Raw genomic sequence first — 10937 nt, 5'->3', positions numbered from 1 at the left:
GCCATAAACTCCACATGAACCCTGAAGTATTTAAATATTTAAGTTATACTTAAAAAAAAGTTTATCATCTATTTTCTACGTAAATATATTGATTTTAAACATTAGTTATTTCTCATATTATTTACATTTTTATAAATGTCCAGTTAAGTGAAATTAAAGTTAAACTAACTAAGTGGTTATCAACAAGATTAACTAACTGAGTAGTTATCACCAGGTTAAACTAACTAAGTAGTTATCACCAGGTTAAACTAACTAAGTGGTTATCAACAAGTTAAACTAACTAAGTGGTTATCAACAAGTTAAACTAACTAAGTAGTTATCACCAGGTTAAACTAACTAAGTGGTTATCAACAAGTTAAACTAACTAAGTGGTTATCAACAAGTTAAACTAACTAAGTAGTTATCACCAGGTTAAACTAACTAAGTGGTTATCAACAAGTTAAACTAACTAAGTGGTTATCACCAAACTAACTAAGTGGTTATCACCAGGTTAAACTAACTAAGTAGTTTTCAACAAGTTAAACTAACTAAGTAGTTATCACCAGGTTAAACTAACTAAGTGGTTATCAACAAGTTAAACTAACTAAGTGGTTATCAACAAGTTAAACTAACTAAGTGGTTATCAACAAGTTAAACTAACTAAGTGGTTATCACCAAACTAACTAAGTGGTTATCACCAGGTTAAACTAACTAAGTGGTTATCACCAAACTAACTAAGTGGTTATCACCAAGTTAAACTAACTAAGTGGTTATCAACAAGTTAAACTAACTAAGTGGTTATCAACAAGTTAAACTAACTAAGTGGTTATCACCAAACTAACTAAGTGGTTATCACCAGGTTAAACTAACTAAGTGGTTATCACCAAGTTAAACTAACTTGTAACAAACTTTAACGAACGTGTTTACTCCTTTGATGTTAGCTAACGTTAGCTCGTCGGCTAACAGCAACACTTCCGCTCGGTGCGGCTCTCTTTCCCCGCCTCTGTCTCTCTGTCTCCGGGTCTCATTGTCTCCGCGACTCACCTGCAGCTGGACGAACCGGCTCAGAACGTCTTTGACCGCAGAACCGTCTGGAAACACCGACGAACAGCGGAGCCTCGCGATGTTGACACAAACCTCCATTTTAGAAACACACACAGGTCAGCTCCGCGCATGCGCAGCCACACTTCGTTTTATCTCCTCCGCCGAGGGACTGCGTCATCCTGCGTCACCCTGCGTCATCCTGCGTCACCCTGCGTCATCCCGCTGTCTGAACAAATGCGGTTATTACTATAGCAGTAACAGTTATAATGATATAAGAATGATGACAAAAAGCGGCGTACACAAATATCTGAAGTAAAACAATTCAAAGAAAATACTTTCTGTGACTTCATGCGTCCATTGAACGCCAGATGGCGCTGTGATAGTTTATTGTACCGGAAGTGAATGACTGTTTCCGCCCTGCTCGTGCGGCTCACTCACTCACGGACAACATGGCGGCGCTGCGGACGGCAGTGTCCCGGTGCGGACGCCGGTTCTCCCCCCGCAGCTTCAGCTCAGACTCCGCGGCCTCCGGCAGCGACCAGGCCGCCGCGGACAGACCCAGATCCGGCTTCGCTGCCGCCTTCGACCTGCAGTCGGAGCTCCGGCGGGAGGCGGCGGACACCGCGGCCGCCCCGAGAGCCTCCTCCTCGGGTCAGGATGACAGCTTCGCCTCGCTGCTCCGCCGGTCCCCGCTGATCCAGATGGGCCCGGCCAAGGACCGAGTGGTGGTCGGGAGGATCTTCCACGTCCTGCACGACGACCTGTACATCGACTTCGGCGGGAAGTTCCACTGCGTCTGCCGGCGGCCGGCGGACGGAGCAGAGACGCTGCAGCGGGGAAGCAGAGTCCGGCTCCGGCTGCAGGACCTGGAGCTGACCGGCCGCTTCCTGGGAGCCCGGAGCGACACCACGCTGCTGGAGGCGCAGGCGGTTCTGCTGGGCCCGCTGGACAAGAACCAGGACTGAGCGGAACCAGGACTGAGGGGAACCAGGACTGACCAATGACTGATATGGTCAATGTCACTGAAGCCGGAAGTGACAGGATTTTGTTTGTGTTTTTTCAGATATTTTCTGTTGTTATTTAATGACGTCATAAGAAAATAAACAATGTTGTTATCATTATTATTATCATTATAATAATCAGCTGATTCTTTATTTTATATGAATTACTGTGATTTATATCATCTTTATGTTCATCTGTCAACCAGGAGGCTCCGCCCATTTATGTTTAATAATCTTAAAAACAAAGTCACATGATGCAAGTGTGTGTGTGTGTGTGTGTGTGTGTGTGTGTGTGTGTGTGTGTGTGTGTGTGTGTGTGTGTGTGTGTGTGTGTGTGTGTGTGTGTGTGTGTGTGTGTGTGTGTGGCGTTCACATCAAACTCAAAGTCTGTTAATTTCCTCCGTTACTCAGTGAAAATTTTTATTTTGTTTATCGTGTTAGTTTAACGTCGTCTTCACTTTCGTCCTCCGTCACAGATCAATAAACTTTATTGATCCTAAACTGGGAAATTACAGTAAACAGAATGAAACCCTGAGCTCTGTCTCATCAATCAATCAATAAATACATAAATATATAAGCATAGGCCATACATATGAGCTGTAGCGCCCTCTATCTGAGAGTAGATGCATCAGCAGCAGCAGAGTTAACAGTGATCAGGTACTGAGTATTGTGTGTTTGTACATATACATATATATTAAGTATTACTGGAGTAACTGCAGCTCTGCTCTGATTGGTCGATGTACTTCCTGTCAGGAAGTAACTTCATCCACACATGGTCAGCAGCAGCCACTGAGGAGACAAGGAGACATGACTATGACTATGACTGGACCTGGACCTGGTCCTGGACCTGGACCTGGTCCTGGACCTGGACCTGGACCTGGTCCTGGACCTGGACCTGGACCTGATTAAACCTTAAACTATAAACAGTTTAAATACCTCCATGATGTTGATCTCGATTCTTCCTGTGTCGTCTTTGTTCAACTCCTGGAAGACTTCTGTAAACACAAGAAGGAGGGGCTTCATGATGATGATGATGATGATGATGATGAGGTCATTCATGTGTTCATGTGTTCACTCACTGAACATGGTCTCCAGCTTGACCAGGCAGCAGGTGAAGTTGTCAAAGTCGATGATCTCGTTGTCGGCGTAGCGAGCGACCAGCGTCTGGAACAGCTTGTTGTTCAGTTTGAAGCCTGAGGGCAGAGACACAGAGGTCAAAGGTCAAAGGTCACAGACCAGGACACGCACACACACACACACACACTCAGGTTCACTGGTTACCGCCGTTCTCCAGCGCCAGACGCATCTCGTAGGAGCTCATACATCCAGATTTATCCAGGTCGAACTCTCTGAAGATTCCCTGAGAGAAGACGAAACACCTGTCTGACCTTTGACCTTTGACCTCTCACCTGTGAACGCGAGAGTAACCGAGTACTTTTACTCACCAACCACTTCCTGATCTTGTTCCAGAGGATCTGGAACTCGAGCAGTCCGAGGCGAGCGCTGCCGTCCTTCTGGGGTGGAGTCAAGGTCAAAGGTCAAAGGTCAAGTGAGCAGGTGAAGAACACGAGGTTCTAGAGAAACATGTAAGGGAGGATACGTCCATGAGGCCGATCATCGCTCTGCAAGACTCCAGACTGAAGCCGTCTGTCTGCAGGTCTCTGTCTGTAAACACCACAGAAGAAGAAAACGTCCAGTCATTGTTCACACACACACACACACACACACATTCTTGTACTTGCTGCATACTGAGGACCAGCATTTCCACTTTATAAATCACCACAATTACTAATATCTACTTCATGAATGACATCGACAAAGAACTACTGGTTGCAGTACAATAAAATGTCTGCAGGTGGAGCCCCAGAGCAAAAAGGGCTGGAAAACTTTTTCAATTATTAAATTTTTTTTTTGGTCCAAATTTTGACAAAAACGTCATATTATACTGTTGTCCAAAATTTGAAAAAAATCTTTGACAAAAACATTTTGGTCCAAAATTAGGCAAAAAAAATTTTGACCCAAAATTTGACAAAAAAAAAATTGACCCAAAATTTGACAAAAACGTCATACTATACTATGTCGTCCAGAATTTGAAAAAATCTTTGACAAAAATGTTTTGGTCCAAAATTTGAAACAACGTCATACTACACTGTCGTCCAAAATTAGAAAAAAAAAATTGACCCCAAATTTTTCGTCCAAAATTTGAAAAAAAAAAGTGGTCCAAAATTTGACAAAAAATGTTTGGTCCAAAATTTGAAAAACATCGTACTACAGTGTCGTCCAAAATTTGAAAAAAATCTTTGATAAAAAAATTCTGGTCCAAAATTTGGTAAAAAAAAATGTTTTAACCAAAATCGACAAAAACGTCATACTATACTGGCGTCCAAAATTTGAAAAAATCGGACAAAAAATTTGGTCCAATTTTTTTTTTTTTTTTGACAAATTCTGTATAACATGTTATAAACAATTTCCCCACGGGGATTAATAAAATATTCTGATTCTGATTCTGATTCTGATAACAATCTAAGGAAGTGATTTGAATGAAAACAAAGTGAGGACCGGCCAAAATGTCCTCACTCTGTAAAAATGACCTCACTTTGTTGGTTAAAAACCCTCACTGGTCCTCAGTATGATGCAAGTATTATACTGACACACACACACACACACACACACACACACAGACTGCACTCACGTTTGGAAACAACCCTGTTCAGGATGGTCCTGAGTTCTCTCACTGAGATCTCCATGTCCTGATGAGACATGACTCAGCATTAATAACCATCTCTTTGTGATGAAGCATGTGTTTGTTGTGATGACTCAGCAGAAAACACTTGTGTTTGTTGTGATGACTCAGCAGAAACACTTGTGTTTGTTGTGATGACTCAGCAGAAACACTTGTGTTTGTTGTGATGACTCAGCAGAAACACTTGTGTTTGTTGTGATGACTCAGCAGAAACACTTGTGTTTGTTGTGATGACTCAGCAGAAACACTTGTGTTTGTTGTGATGACTCAGCAGAAACACTTGTGTTTGTTGTGATGACTCAGCAGAAACACTTGTGTTTGTTGTGATGACTCAGCAGAAACACTTGTGTTTGTTGTGATGACTCAGCAGAAACACTTGTGTTTGTTGTGATGACTCAGCAGAAACACTTGTGTTTGTTGTGATGACTCAGCAGAAACACTTGTGTTTGTTGTGATGACTCAGCAGAAACACTCACGTCTCCAGACAGTTGAGAGAACATTGACCTGAAAGAATCATCGATGTCGTTCTCTGAGATTTCCTCCTGCAGAGAAAGAGAGAGAGAGAGGGGGGGGGGGGGGGGGGTCAAAGGTCATCTGTTCACATCACTGCTGTGTGTTTCACTGTGGTTTAAATAAAGTTTTACCTCCAGGTCAAAGGTCGCCTCCACGTCATCGTCCATCTCTCTGTGCACACACACACACACACACACACACAGTGAGGACACAGACACTTACTGACAAGGGCCTGACCTCTGACCTCTGTCCTATGTCCTCTGACCTGTGTCCTCTGACCTGTGTCCTCTGACCTGCGTCCTCTGACCTGTGACTTCTGACCTGTGTCCTATGACGTGTCCTGTGTCCTGTGTCCTCTGACCTGTGTCCTTTGTCCTGTGTCCTCTGACCTCTGACCTCCACACTCACCTGGTCTCTGACTGTTTCTCAGTGAAAACCCTCAGGACAAAGTCGGCCTCTTTTGAAGGTTCAAAGGTCGAGGGGACAATGAGGTATTGTCCCGGCGGGAGGCGGAGCCTAGCGCTGACCTCCCTCAGGTTGATGAAGGTCTCAGAGCGAGCGCAGGACGAGCGACGCAGGAAGAAGTCCTTCTTCATGTGGACGCTGGGACGACCTTGGTGCTGACGGACGGACACAGACTGTCAGGGGCTGAAGGTCAATGGAGGTGGGAGGGGCTTATGAAGGGGGCGTGGCCAAACTCACCTCTTCAGGAAGCTGTGAACGGCAGAGAAGAAGAAGAGAGCGGGCTGTTACCATGGAGACTGATGTGTGTGTGTGTGAGACAACAGACGTCAGCTGACCTCATAGACGGCGAAGCCGATGGTGTGTGTGTCGTCTCCGTGGCGACGGAAGCGGCGGCGGTCTTTCTGCATCAGCGCCACCAGGAGGCTGCAGGCGGCCTCGTCGTCCTCAGGGTCGTCGTCCTCCTCCAGCAGAGAGATCTTATACTGAGGGTTGATCCAGAACGTGTCTGCACAGAGGCATTGTGGGAAATCATCATCAGTTCACAGGTCAGAGGTCAGAGGTCAGAGGTCAGGTCCTCATCACAACAACCGTCAATCACAGGTTTGTTCATAAACACTCAGATCGGTTTGAAAGAAGCATCTCTGACTCAGCAGAAAAAACATCATGCAGAAGCATCTCAGAGGTCAGAGGTCAGGCCCTCATTACAACACCTGTCAATCACATGTTTGTTCATAAACACTCAGACCAGTTAGACCCCGCCCCCTCGCTCTCACTTGGGTGGTTCCTGCAGCCGCCCGCCGTGCTGCCACGCCTCCAGGCGCCGTCAAACATCACCGTGGTCCAGAAGCTGGTGGAGTCTTGACTGAGAGCATCAGGAGTCAGGTTACAGATCTCTAACCTGGAGAATTGATGCAGGAAGTCCTGGAACGACATCCTGGCGCACACACACACACACACACACACACACACACATCGTCTTCATCATCATCTTCATCATCAGTGACCTCACTCTCCTCCTCAAACTCACCAGAACTCGCCGTCCTCCATCTTACACATCATCTCGTCCTTTTCTGCTGAGTCAACGTCGTTCCACTCTGAGGAGCTGACACACACACACACACACACACACAGAGTTACACACACACACACACACACACACACACGCACACACACTCACCTGTCACTCCAGGCTCCGGTCCACTCCACCTGACCCCACGGGTTCCTGATCCGGATCAGTCGCTCCTTGCGTCCGCGGTGCTCCACCTGTCCAGAGGACACGAGTCAAACACAGAGATGCTGAGTCACCGTCAGTGGTGATTGACAGGGGGCGGAGCTCACCTGTCTGAGTCCAGTCACTGAGTAGGCGTGGCCTTTCACCAGCTTCTTGAAAGTCACTGCCTCCATGTCGAAGGCACTGCTGATCTGAGGAGGACATTTAGAGGAGAACATCAGGTGACCTGAGGAACATCAGCTGACCTGAGGAACATCAGCTGACCTGAGGAACATCAGCTGACCTGAGGAACATCAGCTGACCTGAGGAACATCAGGTGACCTGAGGAACATCAGCTGACCTGAGGAACATCAGGTGACCTGAGGAACATCAGCTGACCTGAGGAACATCAGGTGACCTGAGGAACATCAGGTGACCTGAGGAACATCAGCTGACCTGAGGAACATCAGGTGACCTGAGGAACATCAGGTGACCTGAGGAACATCAGCTGACCTGAGGAACATCAGCTGACCTGAGGAACATCAGCTGACCTGAGGAACATCAGGTGACCTGAGGAACATCAGCTGACCTGAGGAACATCAGGTGACCTGAGGAACATCAGGTGACCTGAGGAACATCAGCTGACCTGAGGACCATTTTGGTCATGAAGCACTTTCAGACAATTCTTAAAAATTGACTGCTGGTCAATTATTAATGGCTGACCGCTAGTTAAGGCAGTAAACTAGTGACCTAAGGTCTCAGATGTTCTGTAAACAGTGTGTGACTGACGTCGATGGAGCAGCCCAGCAGTGATCCTCTCTCCAGAGCTTTGCTGATGATACGATGAAGATCTTTGGGCGCGTTTTTCAGATCGTACATCTCAGCCACGCCCCCTGTGAAGTCCTCAAAGCCTTCAGTGGTGCTGCCGCCTGACAACGCCTCATATGAACCGTTCAACCTCAGGACGCACAGGAAGCAGCAGGTCAACAAATACAACAACAAACTGGAATCATGGACGTAACGTGTACGTATCATGTCTTACTTGGCGTAGGCCTTCTCCAGCAGAGCGCTCCAGAACTCGCTGCCTTCAGCCGAGTGGACAAACATCAGTTCTCCGTCTTTGACCGGCAGACGATCGTCCACCACCACGTCCACCCACTCCCCGAACTGCCAGAACTACAGAGGGACAAAGACAGATTGAGGGTCAGTGACCTCTGACCTCCCGTCAAATAGAAAATCTGGAGTGGGCGGAGTCTGACCTGGAAGTGAAAGATGCCGGCGTAGTTTGGCTCAAAGCTCTGACCGTGAGGAACGACTCTGTGCAGCAGACGCTCGCTGAGCGTGAGCGAGCCGATGGCGGCGAGCAACCAACAGTCGCCTGAGAAACAGGAAGAGTTTCAGCGCGGGACGAGTTCACGTCGTCAAAGAAACTGCTGCACGAGACGCTGACGCGGCATCATGCGAGATCACGTGAGATCACGCGGGATCACGTCAGCGTCTCGGCGGAGAGCAGACGTGAAGCTGACATGAAGAATGAACGTCATGATGTTAGCGTTTAGCTTAGCATTAGTGTGTACCCATGGTCCATCAGTAAAACATGCTAGCATATGGCTTAGCATTAGCGTGTCCTCAGGCAGCTGATGTCCAGACTGCACTCTCTCTCTCTCTCTCTCTCTCTCTCTCTCTCTCTCTCTCTCTCTCTCTGTTACTGTAACTCTCTCTCTCTTCATTTCCAGTCAATGTTAGCTGTTAGCGACAGTTAGCTCTTTACACTGATGATCAGCTGAATCCATTATCAGCCTGATGGTCTGTGGGGACACGCTAATGCTAATGCTAAACACTAACATTCAGCTGCTAATGTTTCACTCAGACACTAATGCTAAAAGCTAATAGCTACAATCAACAACAACAACAATAACACTTCCTGTTTTCATCCATTAGCCAATCAATAATCAGATCAATACTGAGTGTTTATATGTGTGTGTGTGTGTGTGTGTGTGTGTGTGTGTGTGTGTGTGTGTGTGTGTGTGTGTGTGTGTGTCCAGCAGGTGGAGCCACAGCATAAACAAACAAACGGAGCCACACCCACAGGAAATAGAGTGTGGGTGTGGTGAGGACATTCCAGTGTAACAAAACACGCACGCATATGCACACACACACACACACACACACACACACACACACACACACACACACACGCACACACACTGGCACAAGTCAGAGCATGACTCAACAGTGAGTGTTCTGACTCGTCTCTGGTCTGAGATCAGTCTCCTGTGTGTGTGTGTGTGTGTGTGTGTGTGTGTGTGTGTGTGTGTGTGTGTGTGTGTGTGTGTGTGTGTGTGTGTGTGTAGCCATGATGCTAACACACTCACCCAGAGCTCCCTGGCAGATGTCAGTCCTGGTGGCTCCGCCCACAATAAACTGAGGCTCCTCCATCAGCTCCTGAAACAGCCAATCACAATCCACGTCTGTATGACACACACACACACACACACACACACACACACACACACACACACACACACACACACACACACTGTTCAATATAGCTGTGAGTAGTTTGGACCAGGTCCTGGTTTAGGACCAGATCCTGGTTGAGTTCTTACTGATGGTCTCTTCCACTCCACCCCTCTGGTCTTGGCAGTGAAAGGTCCCAGTTCTTTGAAGCCCAGTGACGCTGGTTCTGCAGGAAACATCGGGTCCTGGAACAGAGACCCGGTCTGCAGGCATCCTTCCCTCAGGGCCTGGAAGTCCTGGTTCAGATAGTGGACCGCGTGCTGGACCGAGCCCAGACCTGAGGCCTTCAGTCGGTCCTTCTGGATCCGTGAAGACACGCCCCCAAACATCCTGAACCACAACGCACCAGGAAACTGGATCAGGAGAAGAGGATCAGGATCTGATGAGGTCCAAGCACATCATCACGATAGCATTAGCATTAGCATTAGCTTTATCTCCGGTTACTGTAACGTAGAACTGAGTCAAAGTAATCAGATTACATATGATAATCAGATTACATGATAATCAGATTACATGATAATCAGATTACATGATAATCTGGTCTGATGAACGTGTGAAGTTGTGAACAAACAAACAAACAAACATTTCTACATTATAATAAACAACAAAACGTTTTTGAATTTTTCTTCTAAAATGTGTAATAACTTGTGTCAGTTCTGGTTCTGGTTCTGAAGAGTCTGGTCTTTTAAAATCTGTCCTTATATTTATATTGTTATATTTTTACATTTTAAATCTTAATAGTTTTTTTTATTATTAATAATAAGAATTTAAAGATTGTTGTTGAACTATTTCCTTGTATGTGTTAAATCGTACTTTCACAATAAAAGCTTTTCTGATTCTGAATAAAATCTGATTATTACACAAAGACACGAACCGGACCAGACTAGACTGAACCAGACCAGAACAGACCTGAACGGACCGGAACATAAACATGTACTCACCTTGCGTCTCAGTCTTCTGAAATGACTGTAGTCCGTGTAGTACAGTGCAGTACTACTGCAGTAACAGTACTAGAGTACTAGAGTAGTACAGTCACAGTACTATAGTGGTCCAGCGCGTGCTGAGGTGATGATGTTGTGGATGTTGCTGCAGCACCAAACCCTCCCGATGGGCGGGGCTACGTCATCGTCTGCGCAGCATGGACGTTTTTTTAAATAAACTTTATTGAAAACATGTTGATGAACAACGACTGAAGCAGAAACAGAAGGATTTAAAGCTACTTCAGTTTAAATGGGTTTTGAAAAATATTATAATATAAAATAAAGTATTTTATTTTTAATATTTTTATTATTTTGAAAAAATATTTTTTTAAATCTTATTTCAATAAAAACATGAATGAGCTCTTAATTGTCTTCTTTAAACACAGTTTCATACATTTCTAAACATTTCTTACCTTTGAATTATTATTATTATTATTATTATTATTATTTAAAACGATGAAACAGTTGAAATCAGACGCTGT

The 10937-nt window shown here is 45.7% G+C and overlaps 3 protein-coding genes across 3 annotated transcripts in view; 1 reads left to right on the top strand and 2 right to left on the bottom strand.

Annotated features, from left to right (window-relative positions):
• Positions 1–1122, bottom strand: part of sde2 (SDE2 telomere maintenance homolog (S. pombe)) — a gene marked incomplete at both ends in the record, with an annotated part of 4520 nt that extends 3398 nt beyond the window's left edge. Inside the window, one exon of the mRNA XM_083905887.1 lies at positions 1024–1122. Coding sequence (XP_083762013.1) covers positions 1024–1122 — 99 coding nt within the window. The remainder of the gene's footprint in view (positions 1–1023) is intronic.
• A 348-nt stretch (positions 1123–1470) lies between these two features.
• mrps28 (mitochondrial ribosomal protein S28) lies at positions 1471–2158 on the top strand. Its single transcript, XM_083905898.1, has one exon. It carries the CDS (start codon positions 1473–1475, stop codon positions 1986–1988), a length of 516 nt encoding a protein of 171 aa, XP_083762024.1. The 5' UTR covers positions 1471–1472; the 3' UTR covers positions 1989–2158.
• A 399-nt stretch (positions 2159–2557) lies between these two features.
• On the bottom strand, positions 2558–10523 carry LOC310940848 (calpain-1 catalytic subunit-like). The gene is made up of 22 exons (XM_083905878.1): positions 10417–10523; positions 9565–9854; positions 9331–9400; positions 8215–8333; positions 7998–8131; positions 7745–7913; positions 7084–7167; positions 6923–7008; positions 6773–6847; positions 6519–6679; positions 6081–6250; positions 5983–5994; positions 5689–5900; positions 5412–5451; positions 5244–5309; positions 4717–4774; positions 3625–3689; positions 3470–3538; positions 3306–3384; positions 3104–3217; positions 2961–3019; positions 2558–2813 (listed from the first exon to the last, which is right to left on the bottom strand). Exons 2-22 carry the CDS (start codon positions 9802–9804, stop codon positions 2787–2789), a joined length of 2109 nt encoding a protein of 702 aa, XP_083762004.1. The 5' UTR covers positions 9805–9854; positions 10417–10523; the 3' UTR covers positions 2558–2786.
• Between the last annotated feature and the right edge of the window lie 414 nt (positions 10524–10937).

This window comes from Microchirus variegatus (genome assembly GCF_963457635.1).
Source record: "Microchirus variegatus genome assembly, chromosome: 19".
Lineage (NCBI taxonomy): Eukaryota > Metazoa > Chordata > Actinopteri > Pleuronectiformes > Soleidae > Microchirus > Microchirus variegatus.
Note: the sequence above shows the minus strand (reverse complement) of the source record. Positions and strands in the feature narration are given on the sequence as shown.

Bases quoted from the DNA above. Each gene is read 5' to 3' on its own strand.
- LOC310940848 (XM_083905878.1), bottom strand. From the start codon at position 9,804: ATGTTTGGGGGCGTGTCTTCACGGATCCAGAAGGACCGACTGAAGGCC. The intron at 8,334-9,330 runs GTGAGTGTGTTA...CCTGTTTCTCAG, and splicing joins CATCTGCCAGGGAGCTCTGG to GCGACTGTTGGTTGCTCGCC. The intron at 6,251-6,518 runs GTGAGAGCGAGG...GCCTCTGTGCAG, and splicing joins CGGCTGCAGGAACCACCCAA to ACACGTTCTGGATCAACCCT.
- mrps28 (XM_083905898.1), top strand. From the start codon at position 1,473: ATGGCGGCGCTGCGGACGGCAGTGTCCCGGTGCGGACGCCGGTTCTCC.